Source organism: Panthera tigris, chromosome A2 (genome assembly GCF_018350195.1).
Source record: "Panthera tigris isolate Pti1 chromosome A2, P.tigris_Pti1_mat1.1, whole genome shotgun sequence".
In the NCBI taxonomy this organism is placed as follows: domain Eukaryota; kingdom Metazoa; phylum Chordata; class Mammalia; order Carnivora; family Felidae; genus Panthera; species Panthera tigris.
This window is the reverse complement of record NC_056661.1, coordinates 50448896-50475945: the sequence shown is the minus strand read 5'-3', so window position 1 is coordinate 50475945 and position 27050 is coordinate 50448896. Positions and strand designations below refer to the sequence as shown.

At 46.1% G+C, this 27050-nt stretch overlaps 1 protein-coding gene across 4 annotated transcripts in view; it reads left to right on the top strand.

Moving 5' to 3' along the window:
- The window catches only part of SRGAP3 (SLIT-ROBO Rho GTPase activating protein 3), a 261377-nt gene that overhangs the window by 159546 nt on the left and 74781 nt on the right, over positions 1-27050 (top strand). For all 4 annotated transcript variants that reach the window (XM_015545247.2, XM_007075517.3, XM_042979459.1 and 1 more), the window contains exons 4-5: positions 10328-10390; positions 24515-24700. In XM_015545247.2, coding sequence (XP_015400733.2) covers positions 10328-10390; positions 24515-24700 — 249 coding nt within the window. The remainder of the gene's footprint in view (positions 1-10327; positions 10391-24514; positions 24701-27050) is intronic.

The following is a 27050-nucleotide window of genomic DNA, read 5'->3' as shown; positions in this document are numbered from 1 at the left end:
AAGTGCCAACTCTTGATTTCGGCTCAGGGTATGATCTCACAGTTTGTGATTTCGAGTCCCACATTAGGTTCTGTGCTGACAGCATGGAACATGCTTGGGATTCTGTCTCCCTTTCTCTCTGCCCCTCCCTCGTTTGCTCTCTCTCTCTCTCTCAAAAAAAAAAAAAAAAAAAAAAACTTTAAAAGAAAACTAAATCAATCACCCATGGCAAGATTTTCAGAGCAAAGAAAATTGATTTCACTCAGGAACTGTTGTGTCAAAAAAAATTTTGCCAGCTGGTCCCATGTTGACATGAATGCATGGGTTTTTTGGAGGGGGGGGGGGGGAAGATTCAAAGATGGCCACTTTTTACTGCTTTCTGGTTTCCTATTGCTTCTGTGTATTAGTTAGCTCATAGACAGGCAATTATAGAGCTCCTTCTATATGCAAGTCTTTGTGATCAGAACTACAGGAAGTCCCAGCCTTTAAGGAGCTTATGCTTTGATTGGTTGGAAATTGTTCCTTTTGTAGGGACTGTTTGAAAGCTTGTGCCTGGTGGAGGGTTTCAGAAGACTGTCTTGCTCTGTGGTCATTCTGGTACATTCAGACCAACATAAGCACAGATTACATCAGTATTCTTTCACATCAGTGAAAATGACAATTTATTGGATCCAATAACTGAGAAGGTCTGGATGTAAGTCTTGTTTAGGCTTCACTAGATCCAGGATGCAGATGCTGTTGTCAAGGCCTGGACTCTCCTTGTGATGGACAAGATGACTGCAGGCAGCCCAAGATTCCTGATATCCTAGCTTAGCAACCCCAGAGGAGAGAGGATCTGAGAGTATGGTTGTTAGAAACCTCTCAGGGAAGATTCTCATTGGCTCCGCATGGAATATGTTTCTCTTTCTAACCCAATCACTAGAGACAAGCACTCTGGTCAAACTGGGTCCCATGACTGATGGACCATCTTGTATGACTTTGCAAGCAGGGGTCAGTCCCACCATGTCTCATCTCCTGTTAGAAGAAGAAGAAGGAAGGGAGAAGTGAGAGGTGGTCATCATGGATGATTTGTTTCTTTTGTATATATATTGTATATATTTTGTATATATATATAAAATATATATGTATATATGTATGTGTGTGTGTGTGTGTGTGTGTGTATATATATAATTTATTGTCAAATTGGTTTCCATACAACACCCAGTGCTCATCCCAACAGGTGCCCTCTTCAGTGCCCATCACCCACTTTCCCCTCTCCCCCCACCCCCCATCAGCCCTCAGTTTGTTCTCAGTATTGAAGAGTCTTATGGTTTGCCTCCTTCCCTCTCTGTAACTTTTTTTCCCCCGTTCCACTCCCCCATGGTCTTCTGTTAAGTTTCTCAGGATCCACATATGAGTGAAAACATATGATATCTGTCTTTCTCTGCCTGACTTATTTCACTTAGCATAACACTCTCCAGTTCCATCCACGTTGCTACAAATGGCCAGGTTTCATTCTTTCTCATTGCCAAGTAGTATTCCATTGTATATATAAACCACATCTTCTTTATCCATTCATCAGTTGATGGGCATTTAGGCTCTTTCCATAATTTGGCTATTGTTGAAAGTGCTGCTATAAACATTGGGGTACAAGTGCCCCTATGCATCAGTACTCCTGTATCCCTTGGGTAAATTCCTAGCAGTGCTATTGTTGGGTCATAGGGTAGTTCTATTTTTAATTTTTTGAGGAGCCTCCACAGTGTTTTCCAGAGCGGCTGCACCAGTTTGCATTCCCACTAATGGTGCAAGAGGGTTCCCGTTTCTCCACATCCTCTCCAGCATCTACAGTCTCCTTATTTGTTCATTTTAGCCACTCTGACCATGAGGTGATATCTCAGTATGGTTTTGATCTGTATTTTCCTGATGAGGAGTGATGTTGAGCATCTTCTCATGTGCCTGTTGACCATCTGGATATCTTCTTTAGAGAAGTGTCTATTCATGTCTTCTGCCCATTTCTTCACTGGATTATTTGTTTTTTGGGTGTGGAGTTTGGTGAGTTCTTTATAGATTTTGGATACTAATGGCTGATTTGTTTCTAACAGGGCAGGTGGGCCAAGAAGGACCAGGCTAAGGGAGAAGTAGGCCTGCCCGCAAGTGGGGGCAAGGGGCCAGGGATGCAGATTCCTGCACAGGTGGTGAGAAAGTATATTGGACAGGCACGTGGTGTCCTGTCAGAGGGCACACCCTCCTTCGTACCTCCTCTGTGGCCTGGACTCATTGCTGTTACAGCATTGCAATGGCTTCTTTCATCTGTGTGCCTGCATCTCATGCTAGGCCCTCTGGAAACAGACCACGGAAAGACATGACAAGTGCCGTCTTTGGAGTCAGACCAACCAAAAGCAGAACCCTGGCTCTGCCATTTCCTAGCTATGCAGCCTAGAGCAAGTCGCTCAACCCTTCTGAGCCTCCAGCCCTCATCTGTCAAGTGGGCACAATAGTACCTACCTTAAAGGTTTTATTAGATAGTGTATGGAAGTGGCTTTGGACAGTATTCAGCAAATGAAAAGTACTTCATAAATGCTAGCTGCAGTTGAGAAAGCAGGAACCATGTCTCACTGAGCTCTGTGTCTTTGGCGCCTAGGTGAGGCTGGTATCTAGTAAGTGTTTTGCAAGTGCTCGTGTAGATTGAGCTGAAACTAGGTGAGGAGTTGGCCATAGACATACAAGAGGAGGTAGTGCAGGCAGGAGTGTGGGTATGGGGGGCTCTGAGAATCCACAGCACGCAATGATGTTAGGGTCCACGGGGGAGCCAGGAGGTTGGGTCTTGGGAGCCAGACTCTTCAGTGGCCTTCAAGCGTTAGGATATGAACAGGGCATTTGTTAAAAAGGTTTTTTTTTCCTAGGGTCCAATTTAGCAGGTCTGGGATTGCCGACCTTGATGAATGCCAGGGGTTCCAATGGCTGCCCCCTGAGAGACCCCCACTGGTTGACGGGTCTTAAACCCAGATGCCTCCATGGGCCAGGTGGGTGACGTGGGCAGGGAAAGGGAGGTGCTGGACACTGTGGCCGACTGGAGAGCACAAACCTCATGTAGAGGGGCAGCCATCCTCGAAGCAGGGACTCAGTATTGCTGGATCTCTAGTTTTTCAAGAGAAGCTGAAAGTCAAGACTTTTAAGGGGGAATTTCCTGATTTTTTTAAATGCTGAGAAATAAGTCAGATATTTGAAAATGCCGAAAGGCCAACTAAAACATGTCTGCAGGCTGGAGATGAGTGGCCACTTGGAGCCCTTGATCTGGGGCAGTGGCTCTCACCCGGGGCGGTTTTGTGTCCCAGGGAACATTTGGCCACGTCTGGGATGATTTTTCTTGTCACAGCTTGGGGTATGGGCGGGGAACGCTATAGGCATCTGGTGGTTAGAGGCCGCGGATGCTGTTAACCACCTTACAGTGCCCCAGAAGCCGCCCCCACCTTAAAGAGTTATGTGGCCAGAAAGGGAGTTTAGCTGGCATTAGCAGTGGGCAGAGGGAAAAGGCAGGGCCAGAGACACCTGCCACCTGATTTTTTAGACTTATTTGGGTCAGAGAAACTGGGCTCTGCCCTTTCAACCCCAAGGAGCCAATGGCTGCCGTGGCTGACCCCTTGTTGGCCAGGTATAATTGTTCTCTACACTGTGTACACTCCCTGTGCATGATGCAGCCTGCCACCCCCCAACCTCTGCAGGCATGAAAGTCATGCTAGAAATGTGGATGAGTGCGAATCTGTTGCCACTTGAGTCCCCAAGGGCTGGGTGTGATGGTCTGTTAGACATTATCAGGGTTTTGGCCTCCTGTTCCTGGTGGAATGTTTGGTTTGGGTTCCTCATTCAGTCATTTCTGGAACTGTAGTTGAGAATATTTCCCTTCCCAACCTAACAAAATAAAATGTCTTCGAGTTCTGCGCAGCTCAGTAACTCTTGGCCAAGTGCTCGCTCTGGGGCCAGCACAGTGCTTGGTGCCCAGGGGGAGACAAGCAGAGACTCGGGCAGGTTCCATCTGGGGGCTTACCGTCCCACTGAGAAGACGCAAGAAGCAGCCCTCCAGCCCTCCCCATGCAACCCACCCTCCACATGCCAGTGCCTTCATCTTCCTGAAGCACAGTTCCGGTCACCACTCTCTCCCACTCAGAAACCTGTGGCTCCCAGTTGCACTCTAAGTGATCTGGCCCAGCCTCCATTTCAAGCTTATTATCTGCAATTCTGTTACCATGCTCCTCTCTTTGCAAATCACACTTTTCCCTTGTCCTCGGTCTCTTGCCCTCACTCAGGCTGTGACCTAGAATGCCATCTCTGGCCATTCATGCAAAGTGAGGTGGCTCTGGTGGTACTCCCCGCCCCCCGCCGCCCCCATCCTCTTCATCACTTCATCCTGCATCACTTCATCTTTCACTCTTTATGGCCCTTTCTGCCTCCTGCCTTAGAATTATTTGTCTTAACCCTTGACGCTACCAAACTGGGAGATTCTTAAGGGAAAAGTTAATTTAAAATTCAACTTTACGTTCCCTTTCTGGGCGACTTGCTAGCCTTGCCTCTGGCATCCAGTGGGTGTCGACTCAGCCTGTGCTACTGTTTCCCAAGCTCTTCATCTATGCCTGGCAGGGTGCCACCCAAAGTAGCTACCCAAAGTGTCATCTCTTTGTATCCTCACAGGGACTCTGGGACACTCATGACATCGCCCTACATTTACAGGTAAAAACCCTAAGGCTAGAGGAACTTTTACTTCATTCATTCGTAGATTCATTCAACAAAATATGTAATGAGCACCCACCATGTGACAGGCTCTGTGGCATTGCAGGGACACAGGAGTGGGAAAGCAAGATATTGCAGATTGGGAAACCCAGAAGGCAGACTTTGAAACAGCTGAATTTAGCATCTAGCAAAATGACAAGGGAGCAATCTTGGGGTCCACACATTGGGAAGGAAAGGGAGGGAGCAGTCATGCTGAAGGCAGCCTTGCTAGAAGGCTTGGACAGCTCTATGGAAAGTTCTAGAGAAGGAGCAGCCCTTCAGAGCTGTCCCAATTGAGGGAAAGGCAGACGTCTATGCCCACCATGCATTTATCTTTGGACAGACACAGGCCTTCAGGCTTTGGAAGGTCACATTGTCTACTGAGGCCATCCCTGAAGAGTGCTCCTGGCTGGGGCTGTCTGCTGCTAGCCCTCCCAGCAGCTAGGATATCTGAGCATCAACCATCAGAGAGAAAATCTCTTTGTGCTCATGGGGCTTACATTCAAGTGGGGGAAACAAATGGTAAATAAATTGACACATAAACAAGCAAGCAAGATCATTGCCCTTCCCTTAATAAGTGCCAAGAAGGATACAAACAGGTGCTTATTTTACACATGGGGAAGCTGAGATGCCCAGAGGTTAACTGGCTTAAAGCCTCATTTCCAATCCTGGTCCCTGGCTCCAAAATTCAGCCCTCTCTACTGTGGAACCAGACCTGTGCTAATCATATAGAGCCTCATAAGTTAAGCTAAAGACCTGGGTCTTGATTTTGATTGAGGAGGCTCTGGAGGGAATAAAATACAAAATTATACTGGCATAGGCATGCAGAACTGGGGACAAGAGTTAGGGGCTTAGTTAAGGCACAGGTTTAGAAATCTGGGTCCCTGCAGTGATGATGTGCTTGTTCTGGGACTTGTGGTCCTAGTTACTTAGGTTGCCTTTGACTGCAAGCAAAAGAAAACCATAGTTTAAAGTGGCTTAACCAGCAAAGTCCCAGAAGTGGAAGTTCACTTGGAGGCAGGCTCTGGGTTCAGTTGAACCAGTTTCTCAGGAGGTCATGAAGGAGCCAGGTTTCTTTTGCTCTGCTACCCAAGGTTTCTTCCTCTTCTGGTCCTAAAATGCCTACTGGTAGCAGCTGGAGCCCTCAGTAGAGGAGGTAAAACCTTCCCTGAACCATCTTTGTCCTTCCGTTCTATCCAGTTAAGTCACATGTTTAGCCCTGGGCTAATAGTGCATACCAGAATCCAGAGTCAGCTTCCGTGGAAGAACTCGGCTGGAAGAATCAATAAAAAGCCAAATTCATGGCTCTTTTAGGAAGCAGAAAGGGTGTTGGGGATGGATGTTGGGGAGGGAGTCAGCCTTATCTGCTACAGAGAATAAAATTGAGCAGCTTGAAGGTAGGACACAGTGACAGATTGGATTGGAGGGGAAGAAATAAACAAATTTTTTCAAAATGACTCCAGGGTCACCTGAGTGGCTCACCTGGTTAAGCATCTGACTCTTGATTTTGGCTCAGGTCATGATGTCATGGTTCATGAGTTCGAACCCTGTGTCAGGCTCTGCTCTGATAGTGCAGAGCCTACTTGGGATTCTGTCTTTCTCTGCCCCTCCCCTGCTTGTGCACGTGCATGCATTCTCTTTCTCTCTGTCTCAAAGTAAATAAATAAACATTAAAAAAGAATAACTCCAAGGTTTCCCATTGCCATGCTTGGGAAGATATTATCTCATTGACCAAACTCAAGGAGATGGTGGAAATTTCATATTTGATTTTGGATAATTTTAGTTTGATATGATGAGGAGACATTAAAACCATATTGTTCTGCAACAGCTGAAGCTATAGGTCTTTGAACTTGGGCTCAAGCTATTTGAGGACAGAGCCAGGGAGAGAGGACTGCTACAGAAATGGTAACATGGCTGCGGGTCACTGAGAAGCAGAAGCTGGAGGCAGGAGTGTGTGTGGAGCTGGCAGGGGCAGGGCTTGAGAAAGCAAGGCTGGTGGGGGTTTCAGAGGCAGGACTTAGGAATTTATCTGACAGGGGTCTCTGCCCATGTGTGCAGTGACAGGGTACAAGGATGTTCACCACATCATTGTCTGAAATATTAAGAGTGACTGGAGACAACCTAAATATCCATTGCTATGGAGTTGGTTAATGAATTATGACATATCTGGTATATGGAACCCCAAGAAGCTATTAAAAAAGGAGGATGCAGGAGCTTCATGGCTGCAAAGGAGAAATCTCAAACATATTGTTGGGTGGAAAAAAGCAAGATGAAAAGATGTGTATAGAATACATCTATTTGTGTTAAAAAAAAAAAAGAATATACACTATCCAAATGTATGTTTGTATATCTGTAGCTGTTTCTGGAAGGTATCAAGAGAAACTTCTTTTTTAAAATTATTATTATTTTGGAGAGATAGAGTGCAAGCAGGGGAGAGGGGCAGAGAGAGAGAGAGAGAGAGAGAGAGAGAGAGAGAGAAGGAGAAGGAGAAGGAGAATCTTTAGCAGGTTTCACACTCAGTGTAGAGCCTGACACAGGGCTTGATCCCACCACCCTGGGATCATGATCTGAGCCGAAATCAAGAGTTGGATGTTTAACCAACACCCACATGCCCCTCAAAAGAAACTTCTTGTTTTAAATTTTTTTTAATGTTTATTTATTTTTGGGGGGAGGAAGGGGCAGAGAGAGAGGGGGACATAGAATCCACAGCAGGCTCCAGGCTCTGAGTTGTCAGCACGGAGCTAGATGCAGGGCTCAAACCTAAGAACTGCAAAATCATGACCTGAGCTGAAGTTGGATGCTTAACTGGCTGAGCCACCCAGGTGCCCCAAAAGAAACTTCTAATAGCAGGTGTCTCTGGTGAGGTTCTGGGAGCCTGGGAGACTTCCTTTTAACTTTTTACTTTACTGGCTGTTAGAGTTTCTTTAACCATGTGCATTTATTACCTATCATAAAAGTTAGATCATAAAAATAAATACATAAGAAACTGGGTCTTGGGTGTCAGAGAGGTTAGTGACACTGAGGACTGAGAGGAGGCCACTGGAGAGTGTCAGAGAGTCCAGAGTCAGCAGTGGGGCAAAAGTCAGGGGGAGGGGCCACAGGGGAAACTGAGGCACAGGCTGAGTGCTTCCTTGTGAGAATAAGGAATAGGAGATGAGCATAGCTGGTTAGGTTCATTGAGCACCACTGCAAATGCACGGGATGCAACTGAAGGTTCCCCTGCAAGCTCTGCACAGGAGGTTCTGCTCAGGCTCCGCTATGGTTTTGGACTGGGTCCCCTATCTTTAGCCACCAGAGCTGCAGGGAGGTCGAAGCAGATCTCTGGACTGCCTAAAGCTTTTGCTCTCTTTTAAGAGATCTTGTGCAGGCAAGGGCTACCTTCAGATGGGCGCTTTCTGGCAATTGCAGTACCAGAAGCTGAGAGAAGGACTATGGGGTGAGGAGAAGGAGCCTAGAGAGTCATCATGTCTGGTCCTGACTCTTCCTCTGTCACTGCTGAGTGCGGGGGCTCCTGACCTAAGTGGGGAAGGGAGGAAGGCTGGTCTCTGCCCATCTTTTGCTGGTCATGCTTGAGCTGAGGGAGCTGAAAGGGGGGAGCAGGATGACTCAGCTCTCAGGCAGCAGAGATCAGGTCTCCTGTTTTCTTTCTTTCTTTTTTTTTTTTAAGTTCAAGTATAATTAACATACAGTGTTATATTAGTGTCAAGTGTACAAAATAATGATTCAACAATTCTATACATTAGTGCACATCACTGTAAGTGTACTCTTAATCCCCTTCACCTATTTCTTCAAATTTAAAAAAAAAATTTTTTTAAATTTATTTTTGAGAGAGAGACAGTGAGACAGAGCATGAGAGGGTAAGGGGCAGAGAGAGCAATGAGACACAGAATCTGAAGCAGGCTTCAGGCTCTGAGCTGTCAGCACAGAGCCTGATGTGGGGCTTGAACCCACGAACCACGAGGTCGTGACCTGAGCCGAGGTCAGACGCTTCACGGACTGAGCCACCCTGGTGCACTGCACCCCCCTTCACCTATTTCACCCATCCTCCCACCCCTCACCCCTCTGGCAGCCACCAATTTGTTCCCTGTATTTAAAAGTCCATTTTGGGGGTTGTCTTTTTTTGTTTTGTTTCTTAAATTCCACATATGAGTGAAACCATATGGTATTTGTCTTCCTCTGACTGGCTTATTTAATTTAGCATTGTACCCTCTAGGTTCCTCCATGTTGTTGCAAATGGCAAGGTTTCATTCTGAATAATATTCCATTACATATATATACACTGTATCTTTATCCATTCATTGATGGGTACTTGGGCTGCTTCTTTATCTTGACTATTGTAAATAATGCTGCCATAAACATAAGGGTGCATATATCTTTTAGAATTAGTGTTCATTTTATTTAGGTAAATACCCAATAGTGAAATTACTGAATATTATGGTATTTCTATTTTTGATTTTTTGAGGAACATCCATACTGCTTTCTACAGTGGCTGCACCAGTTTGCATTCCCACCAATAGTGCATGAGGGTTCCTTTTTCTCCACGCCCTTACCAACACTTGTTGTTCCTTGTGTTTTTGATTTTTCAGGGCTCCCATTTTCAACATGGAAACTTCACATGATAGTCCAGGCAAACAGGGAAAGTATTAACCAAAATAATAATAATGATGATGATGATGATGATGATGATGATAATAATACCTTAAGTAACAGAGAATCCTAAACTCTTCAGGCTGGGTGAGACCTGGAGGTGATTTGTCAATTGTATTCTGAACTGCATTTCTCAATATACTAAATGTGTATGTCACCTCATGGAAAAAAGATTGAGGTCGTCTAAACTGTATACTACAGCTCTCTATAGAAAGCCGTGCATATAAGAGTGTGAAAGCCTCTGAAAAGTCCTGCATAAGAGAACCTATCTCTCTTTGTTCAACTAGCTTTCCCAAGTGTATTTGCCTACAAAAGCCTCTGCCCCCTTTTTTAGTATAGCACTCAGCAGTGACCCCCAGACCAAGCTTTGTGATGCTCTAGTTTATTTATAGATGTGTAAGTAAGACTCCAGGGCCACATGGCCCATCAGTGATGCAGTGGAGGCAACAACCTTGATCTTTTTGCCTTGTGCTCCATCCAGTCTGTTAACCTGTACTGTTCATGATGAATTGAGATGCTAGGTCATTATTTCTCAAACTGTGTTCTGTGGAACCCCACTCTCATGAGATGCTAATGAGTATTGAGCCAGGGACACAGACTCTGGTCACATCAGCTTAGGACCCACCGAATTAAAGAAAGACGAACAGATTGATTGGCTGTGGGCTTCTCAGAATCTTTAACATGATGACGTCTCTGTAAATCACCAATGCAGGGAGGTAGAAGGTTCCTCAACTTATTTGGCCAGGGAATATTCCTTTTGCAAGGGGCCCCTCTCTGTGGATTTGTGTCATGGACACAAGTTGAGGAATTCAAGTCTAGATCAATGAAGTTTATGTTGGTTTCTGTACCCATTCCCACCCCATCCCAAGTATTCCTGCCCTTTCTGTGTTGAAAAGGAAATTGGTCAATGCAACCAGTGACTTTCTCCCCCTCTGACATTTGTTCTTTCATATTCCAGAGCAAGGAGATTGGTCTGCAGATGCATGAGGAGCTCCTGAAGGTCACCAATGAGCTCTACACAGTAAGTCCTGCTCAGGCTCTGCTGCTGTTTGGCATCGTGTCCTCTTTCTTCAGCACCAGGAGCCAAAGGGAGTCTAAACCAGAGACCTGGAATGACTGTGGGCATTTTTGCTCTGTCTGTGCCCCAATGACTGGGAGTCATCATGGTGGGCTGTAATGGTTTGCAACCCTGGCTTCTGATTCTGTATACCTGGGGTGGGGCCCTGGGCATGTTTAGTTTGTGTAAGTTCACAAGAGACTTGCATGACCTACCTGCTGTGTGTTACCTGTAAAAGCAGAATACACAAGGTCAAGGTGGGGACAGCATAGACATAAAATCTCCTGAGACAGGGATGTGGGTTTGGAGTCAGGTGCAACAGGCTGAAGTTGACGCCTGCTGCCTATTGATGGTAGGTATGTAGCTCATCTGGGTTTCCGTATTCTCGTCTGCAACATGGAGCACTGTTCGGAGGGTCACATGAGTTGAAGGGGGTGATCATTCCTTGTCATCTCCAAGGAATGATTTCGGAACAGTACAACTTGGCCTAGAACTGACCTTGCTACTGATGTGGAGGTGAGATCTGACTGGGCTTGAAATGGGTATTAGAATCCAAGTCGGTGAATGGGGAACACAGGCACACCAGGTTATGATGCACGAGTTGACTGATTGTGCCTCGAGGGCCCTTGGGCTTCTTTATGGAAGAATGTGGTGAGCCCCAGAGACAACCTGGGGCGAACAGGGCAAGGTAGCCCCAGCAGATGGAGCTTGAGACTCTTCACTGCCAGAGACAATCAGGACAGATGAAAACTGTTGTATTTTAAGTATATCAGGGTTCCTTATGAAGTTTCTCATTAAAAGTGGGGATTCTGCTGCTGAAATCATATGGAAGGAAGGGAAAGAATAGCAGGCTGTGAGAAGACCCCTCTCTTAGATGTTATTATCTTTCTATCTTCACATCCCATGCGGCCAGCAGGTAGTGGACTCCTCAGGGGCCGAGAGCTTTTGCCCAAGAGCCTGGACCTCAAGTTGAAAGTCCTGCCTCAGACTCCAGCCAGCTATGGGACTTTGGGCAAAGCATTTACTTCTCTGGGCTTCAGTCTCCCACTCAGTTACATGGGGACTTTCCCGATTCAGAATTCTGTAGAGGACTTTGTAGACCAGTGTTCCCCATTCTAGGTCCTTCTTATGTTCCTCAGGAACCTCTTTGAATGAATCACTCTCCTCTATGGTATTTCAACACCTGGGTCCTGGTCCCAGGGACCACCCCGCCCCTGTCACACACACACAGAGCTGCTCCCACCCAGATTTCTAACCTTTCCTCAGGGCTTCAGCCGGGCTTCTCTCCTTGACACCCTCTGTACACCCCAAATACTGCCCCGCTTGACCCCTTTACCCTGTAGCTCCCCCTGCTTACAACTGCCCTCTTTCCTTCTCTGCTTGTGTGTGTCATACTCATTTTTCAAACCCAGACCAAACTCCACCTTTAGAAAGCTATTACCTCTGGGCTTTGAAATCTTATGGCAGTTGAAAAAAAAATCTGTCATGTTATCTCTGTGTCGCCAGTTGGCGTGCAATCTCCCTAGAGCCAGATCTTGGTCAGTAACAGTGCACTTAATGCCCAGAGACTCTGTTTGAACCCAGTTGTATGGCCTCTGGCACTTCACCTCTCAGTCTTGCCTGTGACCAACAGGGCTGGCAGGTGTAAACTGGACAGAGTAGGTGGGGATTCGGAAGTCGGTGCTGGTGCCCAGCACAGTGCCCTGAACCCAGCAGGCGCTCTGCGCGCACTTGCCCTCGCTGGCCACGGGGCAGGGCAGCTGGACAGGAACGCCGCTGGTGTCAGATGTTCAGGCCAGGCAGGAAGGTCAGTCCCTGCTTCCTGTGTTCATGGCAGCCTGACGATGGCCTCAGAGCTGGTGGAGGAGGAAGGGGCAGCACCTCCCCAGTTTTCTCCTGCAGCCCCTCGTGGAGGGATGAGAGCCTCAGAATGCCAGCAGCAACCTCCAGCTCATTTATTGACGGCACGCTGAGTCTTCAGTGGTTGCCCCGAAAGCATTTAAATTCAAGCACCTGGGGCTGCCTACTGTTTACCCAGTACTGCATGAGGCATGGCGGTGGGCTGTGAACATTTGAAGAATTCATCTTTGAAGTATCTTGTGTATCCCCAGTGTTCCCAGGGTGCTTGCTGAAGCAGAGGAGGGAGGGATGTATGAATACATGAACAAAAGTGGTTTTGCCTACAATGAGTTTCGAATCTGAGCACGGAGACAAGACTAAAGTACGCGAACTGGTGATACAGCAGTCTGAAACAGAGTGTGGTATCTGCTGGATATGTGGACTCCGAGGGGGAGGCACCCAGACCATGAACTCTGTGGGGGCTGTGCCGTGCTCTCCACAGTGTGCCCAGAGCCTGTGGCAGTGCGTGCACATAGTAGGTGATTGATGCACACTTACTGAGTGAAGAAACGAGAGGGAGAGTGTGCACGTGCAAGAGAAATCAAAAGTTCAGAAAAGCAATGGCTCCAGGTAGGCTGCTGTGATCAAGGGTGAGTTTTGAGCTTGGTGCCTCTGGAGGGGTAGGATGAAAGAACAGAGGGGTAGAGGGGAGGAGAAAGGGAATTCTCGGCAGGGGAGGCAGACTGCAGATGGGTCTGGGTTTGAACCCTTGCTGCACCACCTACTAGCTTGGCCAGGTCAGTTAACGTCTTGGACCTCATTTTCTTTATTGTCAAAACAAGGATAGTAACAAAGGATAGTGGGATCCCAAGCACATCCCACATGTGCTTGGGATGTGTGTCACACAGTATGAGGTGTTTTGTATGTATTATTTAATTAGCATGTTCTACAGGTAAAGAAACTGAGACACATAGAAGTACCTTGCTTAAGGCCTTGGTAGCAGTTTTCAGTGGCTACCTAACAAATGATGTCAAAACTCAGTGACTCATGATCTTGTTGGTTGGCGATTTGGGCTGAGTTCAACCAGGGCTGCTGATACAGCTCTGGATTTCTGGCCAGTTAAAAAAAGAGCCCAAGGGGCGCCTGAGTGGCTTGGTCGGTTAAGCGTCTGACTTCGGCTCAGGTATGATCTCACGGTCTGTGAGTTCGAGCCCCGCGTCGGGCTCTGTGCTGACAGCTCAGAGCCTGGAGCCTGTTTCAGATTCTGTGTCTCCCTCTCTCTCTGCCCCTCCCCTGTTCATGCTCTGTCTCTCTCTGTCTCAAAAATAAATAAACGTTAAAAAAAAAAATTAAAAAAAAAAAAAAAAGAGCCCAAAGTGGGAAACACCCAGTGTTGCCAGCACTTCTCAATCCTCTGCTCGTGTCATACTTGCAAATATGCTATTGGCCAAAGCAAGTCACGCAGCCAAGTCCATGGTTGAGGTGTGGAGGAATGAACATCACCTCTTAGAGGGAGTTACTTGCGAAGTCACAAGGCAAAGGGGCATCCCTGCAGCCAGGGAGGGGGCTGTTGTGGCCGTCTTTGCAAACAGCCCACTGCAGCCGCCCAGCTGCTAAGGACGCTGTGGACCCCAAATCTCACGCTTCATTATTAGGGATGTCTTTTGAGCACTTTCTAGTTACCATGCCTCGTTACTAGAATTCCCCTCCTTTCCCAGCCCCAGAGTCATGACAGCAGTGACTGAGGAACAAATGATGTAGAAAACATTGTCCAGTAAGCCTCACTTTAGTTCTTTTCATGTTTTCTAGAGGAGGTGACATGTTAAGGAAGTAATACTGGGCGCAGTGATGATAGAGATAAATGCTAAGGCCATCCATCACCCACTTTAGGGAAAAGCTTGTCTCCATCTGAGACCAGGGTGTGGAGGAGACTGCAGGCCTGGGCATTTTGTTCATTTGTTTGTTTGTTCATTCATTCATTCATTCACTCACTCACTCACTCACTCACTCAAAAAGCCTTCCCTCTGCCCAGTCTTCATCACCTTGAGGTGCCCTCCTTTCTAAAACATGCCAGCATGTATGCAAGCACAAATGCATGTGTGAGCGCACACACACACACACACACACACACACACACACACACACACACCCTGTCTTAACTCACCTCTTTTTCCCTGAACTCCCATCAGTCTGACCTACTATCTCTCTCGATCATCATATGTTGGCCTGGGAGGAGAAAAGGGCAGAAGTTGAGAGTGTGGGCCTATGTGCCAATGGTTCCTGAAGAAGCAAAAACAAAACAAACAACAATAAAAAACCACTGTTTTCATTATTTAGCTAAAATATGTTCAGATTTTCGATACAGCCCTAGATCATGAAATGTATCTGTCGTCTTTTGAAGTGACAAATACTGTAACATCCCCCTTATGGCCCTTTCTTTGTGCCCTGTCACTGTGCTCCAGACTCTCCCAGGCAGGGCTGCGGGAGGGGCCCCTGAGACTTGTTTCAGGGTGATGTGGAGTGCCCACACCTAGCCACAGCTGGTGACAGGTAGATACTAATTGGAGTAATGAATGGACTCCACTTTCAAGTTGTTCAGGCTTTGATTTGATTTTGCACTGGGCTCAGGGATATGAAATCAACTCTGGACCCCCCAGGCAAATTTTTGCAAGGGCATTTCCTTTCTGATGCCCACCCTCAGGGATGCAGGAGGTAGAGACAGCCTGAGACTAGGAGCCCAGAAGCCTGGGTTCTGGCTCCAGTTCCATCCCAGGCTCACGTTGAGTCTTCCTAGACCGACATCTCCACATCTGTTGTCATTCAGGTGTGACTACCATGGTTCCATCGTGTCATTGGGCCCTGTCTCCTTTATTTAATATTTTTCATCAAATTGACTCACTTAAAACTCTCAGTGTCCTAATTAATTAGTGGAAAAGCAACCTTGTGTATTGGGAAGAGTCCAGGTTTTAGAGTCAGCATGGCCTGGGTTCAACGCCTTGTCAGTTGTCAAACCCTCTGAGCCTCAGTCCCTCTCTAGACTGTGGGGATGTTACCAGCTCATCGCTGGATTGTTCCAAGAAGAGTGAGTGAAAGAGAGCATAGCGTAATGCCTGGCAAACACTAGTGCTAAATCGTGTGTTTTATGAAAGAATGAAGCGTAAATATTTTTCTTGTATACTTCTGCGTGTTTCCTCTCCCCTCCATCCCCCCTTGTCACAGGGCCAGCCAGAGACCTAAGAATGTTTTGCCTGAAAAATAGCAATCACCAGCTGACCACTTTCCCATCCCCGAGGCTTGCTCTCTATTATTCATACTCCATACTCCAGCCAGAGAGACTTTCTCTTTTAAAAGATTGTTGAATATTTAATGGGGCATCTGGGTGGCTCAGTCAGTTAAGCGTCTGACCTCGGCTCAGGTCATGATCTCGTGGTTCGTGGGTTCGAGCCCCACATCGGGCTGTGTGCTGACAGCTCAGAGCCTGGAGCCTGCTTGGAGTTCTGTGTCTCCCTCTCTCTCTGCCCCTCCCCTGATCACACTCCGTCTGCCTGTCTCTTTCTCTCTCAAAAATAAATAAACATGAAAAAAATTGTTGAATATTTAAATTTAGAAATAGATAATACATGCACTCAGTAAAAAGCAATGCTTAAGCAGTATAAAAAATTCCATGATGAGAAGTGTATCTCTGTTGCCGGAGTCCCCCTTACTCCATACAACCTGGGTTACTCGTTTCTAGTTCAGCAGTATCCTCTCACAGAGATGTTTGGTTCATCAAAGAGCATACGCGTGTGGACGTATCCTGCACACCCCTGTTTTTACACAAGTGGTAACACCTGGACCTACAGTTCTGCATCTTGGTTTTGTGGTTATATCTTGGAGATTGTTTCATATCCCTAATAATCAGTCTCCACTCTTATATGATGCTTGCCATGTGCTGGGTACTGGGCTAAATGCTTTGCATCTCTTAATTCATTTCATCCTCACTGTAACTCGTTGAGGTAGTGATAGTATTACCACCCCATTTTATCTTAACTTTGTTTTTGAGAGAGAGAGAGAGAGGATCCTAAGCAGACTCTGCACTGTCAGCATGGAGCCCAATGTGGGGCCCAAACCCACGAATCATGAGATCATGACCTGAGCCGAAATCAAGAGTTGGATTCCCAACTGACTGAGCCATCACCCCACTTTAGAGATGAGGGATCTGAGGCCCAGAGAGGTCAGGTGGCCAGCCCAAGGTCACCTAGCTGGGGAGTGGCAGAGCTTGCTCCTAGTCTACTCCCCAAAGCTACTTAAATAAATAAATTTAGTTATTTAAATATATATAAAGTCCTATCTGCATTTGTTTTGGAAGGTTATGATAGTTCACATTAGCGAATGAAAAACAAAGTGGTGTAAACAGAAGGGTTTTGCAAGTTAGATGAAGATACTACAACAGTGCTCCTTCCTGCTGACATGCGAGCACCAAACTGAGTTTTCCCTCCTGATAAATTGAAACGGTTAACCACACATCTGGAACACCTGAAAACTATCTTGCTGACACAGGTGGTTCCCATCTCACACTTTGGGAAATGCCAACCGGTGCAAGTTAGCTGGGCTCTGGCCCTTGATTTCGCCCATCTGTGGCATGAAGGCACGAAACTCGAGGAGCTCTGAGTCCCCTCTCCAGCTTTTATCCTCATGCCACATCACTGTTGGTGGCAGACAAGGGCATGTCTCCCAACTCAGGGCAAGGCAGGCTCTGCCAGACCATCGCAGCCTGCTGGCTAGCGTGTGGCCCGGGTTCATCTACGGGTGGGAGCAGTCCAAAGGAGAACAAGGGGACAAGGTTTCCCTCCAGACAACCTCCTCCTCTCCCAGCTCTCCCACCAAGACATTTGTTCTGTCACTCAGCATACCTGTGCTGATCCTCCACTGTGTCCGGAAGATGGGATATCGTTACACCGTGCGACGAATGTCCTTGTGGAGACATAGACATGGTGGGAAGAGGGGTGGGGAGATGAAGTCCAGCTGGGCATCAAGAAGGCCACAGAGAAGAGATGCCACTTAGTTTGGATCTGAAGGACAGGGGACTTCCCTGGGCTGGAGGGAGGCCAGGGGGAAGCCCTGAAGGCAATAGCGAGGCAGAAGCTGGGGTGTGGGACAGGCATCCCCTGCTCGGTCAGTCGGTATTGCCTGGTTGTGAGTTGGCCACTGAGGTGGGCAGTGGGGTGGCTATCAGGGACTCATTCAATAACTAGGGATGGGAATCCATGCGTACTGAGGAAGTGAAGAATCATTGTATTGGATCTCAGAGGCTCACACACTTGTTTGTCTCCTGAGTAGGGTGTGTATTTCCGTGAGGCACAACACCTTGTTTTCCACACAGTAGTATTGCCAGCACCTGCCAGTACCTGGCATATCATAAACTGCTCAATAGATATGTAATGATCCGGGTGTAACTGTTCTCCCCAAACCTTCAGTAGTCTCACCAGATCAAAGGCAGGAGACTGCTCCCTCTCTCACTTTTCCTCCTTCCTTTCTTTCTGTCTCTTTCTCCTCCTTCCCTCTTTCCTTCCATGGTTCATCCACCTATCCATCCATCCCCTCTCTCTTTTGATTTTGCTTTCCTCTGTGATGTCTTCATGATCAGGCAGCCTTCTCCCAGGGGTGACAAATATGTCCCCCACTGCAAGCTCACTTTCTATCAGCTCAGTGTATCCTGTGGAAAATTAATTTGCCCTTCCCAGCATTTCCAACAAAGCCCTGGGCTGTCTCTGATTGACCTGGCTGGGGTCTTGGGCTCCAATCACTGTGGTCAGGTTAACATAATGTTTACTGATTGGCCAGGCCTGTGTCTCCTGCCCACCCCCGCATCTCCTGCCCACTCCTGGATTGGAGGGTGGTGTCAGTTTCCCATGAACCACTGGGACTGAGAGTGCCGGAGGGGAATTTTTGGGGATTTCCTCAAAGAAAATCAGGAAGCTGTTCCAGAAGAATGAGGACTGGATGATCCTAGGCAGAGAAAAACAACAGATGTCCACGGAGGGGGAGTATTGGGGGAGTATAAGGAGGTGACTCCATTGACTAGTACTGAAACACCTGATATGCTTCTACCTGTAAGCTATTCCTCAAACCTATTTGACTCCTGCTCATTCTGGCCTTAGCACTCACACTGCTCCCTTTTTCTGGAATATTCCACCTCAACTCTTGCCCTGTTCACCCAGGTAACAGCTATTACTTCAAGGTTCAGTTTAAATGTCACTTCCTCCAGAAAGCCATCCTTTATCACATTGCATTTCCCTCATCACAGCACTTGTTACACTGTGTGATCATCACTTGTGAACTTGTCCATGTCCCTACTGCAGTGTGTATTCTTTGATGGTGGAGACCCTTTCTTCCACACTGTAGTATGTAATGAGTTGTTCAATAAATATTTAATGATCAAAGGTGTAGCTGTCTCCCTACCTTCAAATGTATTCACAAGGTGAAAGGCAGTAGAACTGTACCTCCTCCATTTTATTCTCCCTTCTCTCCTTCCTCTGTTCCTTCCATCCACCCACACATCCATCTACCCATTTACCCACCCACCCACCTATCAATTCAACCATCTCCCTATCTACCCATCCTTCCACCTATACGCTCAGCCAGCCAGCCAGCTGTCATTCATTCATTCATGCAAATATATACTGATGCTTTCTGCATACCAGTCTCTGCTTTAGTATAGGGAATATGTTTATGAACAAAGTCCTGGACCTCTGGACTTTGCATTCTAGTTGCAGTAAGACAGTGTATAGACGTGCAATGAGTAAATAAGATAGCGATTGTAAGTTGTTCAGAGAATGTAGGCCACACAGTATGGGTGGTCATACTGAAATTTGGGAACTTTGCTTATCCTTCAGAGATGTCTTTGGCATGCATTGGCCCAGGATTTCACCCATACACAGCTCTTGGGTGACTCAGAGATGGTCCTGCCTGTGGGGAAGAGGAAGTGCACATGAACTTCATTGTTGAGAACCTGTTGTCTAACAACTGATTCTTATCCTGCCCCAGCATGTCCCTTAAATGATGCTGTCAGCTTCCATATTTCCTTTGGCTTCTTTTGCATTCAAGAGAGGGTCTGAAGGATTATGCATATAATATTTTCTTGTTTTCATGATCTGAGGATTTGGGAAGATGCAGAAAGCAAAGTGTATACAGCAAAAGGCAGCGTGATTACTAGAGACAGCTCAGAAGTCCTAGCTGTGTGGCTCGCTGAGTGACTTTGTACAATCCACTTGCCATTTCTGAGCCTCAGTTTCTTTCAAGATGGGCTAATACACCAAGATTTCTGGGGAGCCTTTTGAGAATATATGAAACTGATCTGTGTCCAAGAACAATGGTCTCAACTTACATGCCCTTACAGGCTCCTTCTCAGCCTGTGCTAGACTTGTTCCACAGGGCTTCCCTGATTGGGTCTACAGGGTTGGAACATGAACGTCCCATTAAGCTGGGCAGAAAGCTAGGTGGGTGCCTCTGAGAGGTCCTTTAGAGGTGCCAAGTTGAAGACTGGGTCTCAGTGCCTTGGCCTCAGCTGAATGCCTGCATCCACCTCTGCTCCCTTCCCACCCCCAACACTGGGGCTGTCAGCCAGTCACTTTGTTGTTACAACTTACAGAGTACTTTCCTACCCACCCCCATTCTGGTCTCCACCAGGTGGCACAGAGAGGACAAGCCTCTGTCAAAGTCACCCAGCAAGTTGGGGTTGAGTCTCAAAACCAGGTCTCCTGATTTCCCTTTGGGGAAGAGGACGCTTTCGTCCCTATTTTGTGGTTTCCGTATCCATAAAGCAGGGATCATATGGTATCTACCTTCTAGGGTTTTTGTGGGAAATAAGAGAGTTTGTATATGTACAGTGCTTAGAACAAGGCCAGGCATGTAAGTAAGTGCTCAATAAATGTTAGCTGCTATCACCATTATTGTTATCATACTGCCTCCCAGGGTTGGGATAAGGATTCATTGAAATGCTCCTTGGAGATAATAAAAAAAGAGGTTTGCAAACTCTGAAGTAATTGATAATTTTAAATATTAATTAGCACATCCTGGACTGGCAGTATTGAGCAGACTGTTCTGTTGAGCTAAGGACATTTCATGCTAAAACCTGTATTTCAGGTAATTAAATAAAGGCATCATCTAGAGGATTCTGGCTTTAGTTAGACTCATTTCCGAGAGGTCCCCAGGTAAACTCTTTTGTGGCAGCTGTGTGACATAAGTCATCCTGGGCAACCAAGTTCACTGTTATTCTTAGGATAAAGAATTACCAATTGGATCCAGAGAGTTTGGTCCCAGGGTTGTCGGGCTGTGTTCTCCAATCATGGGATTTTTGCAACTCAGCTCAGAGACTGTGCTGGCAAGTTTGGCTTGATGTAGAGCAGGAAAAGTACTCAGTGGTTCAGTGGAAAACTAGGCAAAGGGAAATGTGGGAGGCTGAGAACACCCAGCTGGGATGCTGACCTTGAGTGAATAGATGGATGGATGCATGGATGATTGGACAGGAAGATCTAATTGCAAATAGAAACGCTCTTTCTTCCTCTGAACTACTCAACACAGATGATAGATTAATGGTGAGAGAAGCAGACCTCAGCAGCTGAAACAGAAAAAGTGGCTTTTGTAAGAATCATTGAACCCAGAAGGGAGTAAGTCCAGAAATGAACACCCCAGCAGCATGGTAGAAAAGTAAAGACACCAGTGGTCCCCATGAATGCAGAGGAATAGAGAAAAACTTTGAGAATGGAAACGCGGGGCCCTTGGAGATAGACTTCAGCAGGCATTCCCAAGTCTTATATGTATGACATTCCTGGAGCCGGAGCTGTGGCATAAAGATGGTGGAAAAATAGGCAATTGCTTTGGTTTTCTAGAAGCCTGCAGTCGTTCCTTTTGGCCACTAGATGTCGAGAACACATCGATCTGGCACACTTTCTGGTCCAGTGAGTTTGGAAATAAGTTTAGTGGAACTGGCACGAGGAGTGGAAGAAATCACTGAGAATAGCATCTCTAGAGGCTTTAGGGCAATTCAAAAAAGCAAACATGGGTGGGATGCACAGAAGAGGTCTTTCCACCAAGACCAATAAAGAAAAGTTGATTGCATTTTTTATTCATTTATTGTTTTGACATTTGGGGAGGTTTTCAAGATGAAAGAAGAAGGGAGAAACATGGTATAGAATAAAATTTTGCAGGGTGCCTAGGTGGCTCAGTCAGTTGAGTGTCCGACTCTTGATTTTGGCTCAGGTCATGATCTCACGGTTCGTGAGTTCAAGCCCTGTGTTGGGCTCTGCGCTGACAGCACGGAGCCTGCTTGGGATTCTCTCTCTCTGCCCCTCCCCGGCTTACTCCCTCTCTTTCAAAAATAGATAAACATTTAAGAAAAAGAGAATAAAATTTTGTGCAATACCTAATGTTCTTTAGAATTTGTAAGCATTTTCCTGAACTCCAATGAGTAAATTCAAGGTTCTCAAACCCTCAGCCCAAATCAGGGGTGATGATGACGGTGGTGTTGGTGGTAGCAGCTAATGTCTACGTGGCTCTTATCATGTGGCAGTTGTTGTTCTCAGCACTTTACCTACGTTAGCTCACTTAGTCTTCATAACAATCTATGAGGTAGGTGTCGTGGTCGTCGCCATTTTACAATGAGGAAGTAGAGGTCAGAGAGGTTCCGTGACTTGCCCAAGGTCACACAGCTGGTAAGAGGCACCATCAGGACATTTGCACCAGACATTTGTATCAGAGCTCATGCTCTACAATACCTACTATGTTCTACAACAGATACTTCCCACATTAACTCCTGGCCGATGGCAAATGGGGCTTTCTGTGCAACAGACTGATGCTGTGATTTAATGGTAAGAGAGAGGAATTCTTCATCTAATAAACTCACTTCACAGGACTTCAGATGAGAAGGAATAAGGTTATAATGTTGAGCAAGAGTTTGTTCCAAGTTCTCTGATTTAAATGGCCCCATTAGGCAGGAGTGTATCCTTTCCCCAGGTAGAAGCCTCTGCTTTATTAGCTGCTATGATTATCCAAATGACAAGAGAAGAGAACAAGCAAAGCTCAGGAGCAATGGATTCCAGAAAGTTCGTGTGTTTCTTAGCACAGAAATATGATCATAAACTTGATAGTACCCAGGAAAGGTGCAACTGGGAGATGAAGTCCTGTTGATATGGGACTGCCCAACTTGTTTTAAGGCTGCCGAAACTCTTCACACCTGCCGAGAAAATGGTAACAAATTACGAAAACAGTATGGTATGGTAGAAAGAGTGGTGGATTAAAAGAGGCCAGAATTCTTTTTTAAAATTAATTAGTTAGTTAATTAATTATAATAATTTATTTTTTAACTTACATGCAAGTTAGCATATAGTACAGCAATGATTTCAGGAGTAGATGCCTTAATGTCCCTTACCCATTTAGCCCATCCCCCCTTCCACAACCCCTCCAGTATCCCCCTGTTCTCCCTTTTAAGAGTCTCTTATGTTTTGTCCCCCTCCCTGTTTTCGTATTATTTTTGCTTCCCTTCCCTTATGTTCATCTGTTTTGTATCTTAAATTCCTCATATGAGTGAAGTCGTATGATATTCGTCTTTCTCTAATTTCACTTGGCATAATACCCTCTAGTTCCATCCACGTGGTTGCAAATGGCAAGATTTCATTCTTTTTGATTGCTGAGTAATACTTCATTGTGTGTGTGTGTGTGTGTGTGTGTGTGTGTGTATACCACATCTTTATCCATTCATCCATCAGTGGACATTTGGGTAAAGAGACCAGAATTCTAATTTGGCTGAACATATGCTTCCTATATGACCCTACATTCTACTCCTAGATATTTACCTGAGTGAGATGAAAACATATGTCCACACAAAGAATTATACGTGAACATTTTTAGCAGCTTTATTCATAATAGACCAAAACTGTGCACAACCCAGGTAACTACTAACATATGAATAAATACACAAATAGTGATAGACCTATACAATGTAATAATAACTACTCAGCAATGAAAAAGAACTGGGAGAATCTCAAAAAAATTCTGCTGAGCAAAAGAGGGTGGAACCCAAAGAATTTATATGTGTTGGTTCCATGTATACGAAGTTCTAGAACACACAAAACCCTGACAGTGACAGAAAGGAAATCAGTGATTGTCTGGGGCCGGGGGAGGGGTGGGGATCTCTGTGGTGTCATGGAAGTGTTCTGTAGCTTGATCGTACTGTTGGCCACACGGAGGCAAAGTTTGGAGACTACGCTGATAATACTGTTCAGTCTTGGAAAAGCCACTTTGCCCTCTGGGGCCTCAGTTTCCTTATTTGTAAAATTTAGTGATTGGATTAGATGATGTCTAGGATTTCTTCTGTCTCAAAAATTCCCTTGCTATAACAATATGTACTTCTACTATGCAAGCAGAAGAGCAAAGTGCAGTTTGCTTTGTGGGAATACACTGTATAGCCAAGGATGAGTTTCTTTCAGAAAGTGTAGAATAGCAACTAGGTTACCCAGTGATGCTCCTTTTGGGGACAGAACCATTTCCATTTGCAGGCCAATAAGGAGACAGCTGAGGAGACGATTTGCTTGTTCCCATGGGCATTCCCTGAGCCCCTGAGGAGGGGCTTTCCCAGTGACACTGGGAGGAGGGAGGGAGTGAAGGACAAGAGTCATGGCTGGCAGGGCCAGAGAGGGCAGCTGAGGGAGGGCCAAGTTTGTCATATCACCTCTGAGACTCCCAAATACTTGGGGGCTTTTCAGTTTCCCCCCTTTTTAAAAAAAATGTTTATTTATTTATTTCTGAGAGGGAGAGAGAGAGAGAGAGACAGAGCACAAGCAGGGGAGGTGTGGAGAGAGAGAGGGAGATATAGAATCTGAAGCAGGCTCCAGGCTGTGAGCTGTCAGCACAGAGCCCAGTGCAGGGCTGAAACCCACGAACTGTAAGATCATGACCTGACCTGAAGTCGGACACTTAACTGACTGAGCCACTCAGGCGCCCCTTAAATTTCCTCTTTACGCGTCCATTCCTGGCATTCAGTCAGGACTTAATGAGTTGGTGATGATGATGATGGCGATGAAGCTGCCACTGATGACCATCATCGTTCCCCAAGTTTGTGCGAAAGTAAAGAACGGCCAGGAGCCCAAGGGTGTGGTGGGAAGAGGGTACAGCACAGCTTACTGGCACGCAGAACCTGAAGGGGGCCGGGAGCACTGGGATGGCATGCTGGGCCGTGCGTGCTGCTGATTTCCTGCTCTCCTCTGTCCCCAGGTCATGAAAACCTACCACATGTACCACGCAGAGAGCATCAGTGCAGAAAGCAAACTAAAGGAGGCCGAGAAGCAGGAGGAGAAGCAGTTCAACAAGTCTGGTGACCTCAGCATGAACCTGCTCCGACACGAGGACCGGCCCCAGCGCCGCAGCTCTGTGAAGAAAATTGAGAAGATGAAGGAGAAGGTAAGTGAAGGCCCAGGAAAAATTGAGGGCAGGGTAGAAGGCAGGGGCATGCTTCCTGCTGACAGCCTCAGCCTTCCCCCTATGCACCCTGAGGGTGCATGTGCTGAGCCACCATCATGTGCTCTCTTGGAGGTCAGTGTCACGGAGGAGGCAGGGCTGGCCATGCCTCGCTAGCACTTGTCAGGCCTGGCCTTGTGCCAGGATCAACAGGCAGGGAAAGGGCCAGCTGACAAGAGAGCTGAACTGTAACGAGAATCACGCCCAGCAAGCACATTCTCAGATGGGCAGGAATCACCGGACATTTGTTGGGGCAGGGGCTTGCTTGGGAGTCCGTTTTGGTGGCTGGAGGGCTGGTTGGGGTTGAGTGTGTCCCAACAAGAGGAAACAGCATTGTGTTGCCAACCAGTGCCTGGGGAACCCAATGAACCCATTCCAAGATGGGACAAGCTAAAGATGGGAGATTTAGAATTACCATGTATGGGAGCTGATAAAGTGCTTTAGTGGGGCACGGTGAAAGGAGTGCTAGCATTGGAGTCAGACAGACTGGGTTTTGAAAAGGCCACATTTACAGTATTTCCCCGAGCCTCAGTTAAATGTTTACTTATTTTTGAGAAAGAGACAAAGCACAAGTGGAGAAGGGACAGAGAGAGAGAGAGACACGGAACCCAAAGCAGGCTCCAGGCTCTGAGCTGTCAGCACAGAGCCAGATGTGGGGCTCGAACTGGGGACTAGAGAGATCAGACCTGAGCTGAAGTCGGACGCTTAACCAAATGAGCCACCCAGGCGCCCCTGAGCCTCAGTTTAAAAATCTGAGAGTGATGGCAAATGACTGTTCTCTTTCACATCCACTCTGATTGATTGGTAGTGCCTGCCCAGGGCTCTGTGTTGAAGATTGTGAAGCCTCCTTCACGCATCAGTTAAAAACAGAGCTGTGATCAATTAATGATGTCTGCCACGGCCAGGGAATTTAGAAGGTCAGCGTACATGCTTTTTTGTCATCTTAGGTTAGGTCACTTCTAAGGTTTCTTTCTTCATAAAAGCTCTGATTTTCTTGTTGAATTCTCTGTATTCATTCATTCCATACAATCAGCAAATATTTCTGAGCTCTTCTGTGTCCCAAACATTGCACCACATGTTTATTTGGGCTTCTATGGGTCTAATTCAATGATTATATGATCCTACATCTCTTAAAATGATAGGAGATTGAGTGGAAATAAAATTTACCAGGGCCTCGGTGACCTGGAAAAGTAACCATAGGCAAATAAAGTAAGATTCCAGGGTAATTTCGAAGGCAAAGAAAAGTGTGCTGCCCAATAATTAGACGGAGACTCAATTTAAAAATGGGTAAAGGATTTGAATAGATATTTCTCTGAAGAGCTTACATGAGTGGTTAATAAGCACATGAAAAGATGCTCAGCATCATTTGTCAGTAAGGAAATACAAATCAAAACCACAGTGAGATATCACTCCATACCTACCAACATGGCTAAAATAAAAAAGGCAGATAATAATAAGTGCTAGTGAGGTTGCAGAGAAATTTGAACACTTACACATTGCTGGAGGGAATGTAAAATGGTTCAGCCATTTGGGAAAACAATTTGTCAGTTCCTCAAACTGTTAAACATAAAGTTACCATATGACTCAACAGTTCCATCCTAGGCAATCTACGCAAGAAAAATGAAAACATACATCCACACAAAGACCTGCACATGAATGTTCATAGCAGCATTATCCATAGTAGCCAAAAAATAGAGACAATCCAGATGTCCATCAGTTGGTGAATGGATGAATAAATGTGGTTTAACCATGTAGCGGAATATTATTCAGCCACGAAAAGGAGTGAAATGCTGGTATATGCTACAACATGGATGTACCTTGAAAACAATATGCTGAGTAAGAGAAACCAGTCATAATATTGTATGATTCTATTTATATGAAATGTGCAGACTAGACAGAGACAGAAAGTGGATTGTTGGTTGCCAGGAGCTGGGGCAGAGGAGAATGGAGGGTGACTGCTAATCGGTATAGGGTTTCTTTTGGGATTGATATTCTAAATTTTGATAGTGCTGATTATTGTACAATACTGTGAATATATTAAGAAAAAAGAAAGGAAAGAAAGAAAGAAGAGAAAGAAAAGAAAGAAAGAAAGGCAGAAACAAAGAAAGAAAATAAGACAAGCAGGTAAGGAATTACAGAACTACAACATGGGGCATAAATAGGTGAGGGAGACCACCAGCTGGGAGATCTGGAGACTAAGTTTAGTTCAGAGTTCTATGCTAATCAGCCATTTGGCTCTTGGACAATCCACTTTTTTTTTTTTTTTTAAGTAATCTCCACACCTAACGTGGGG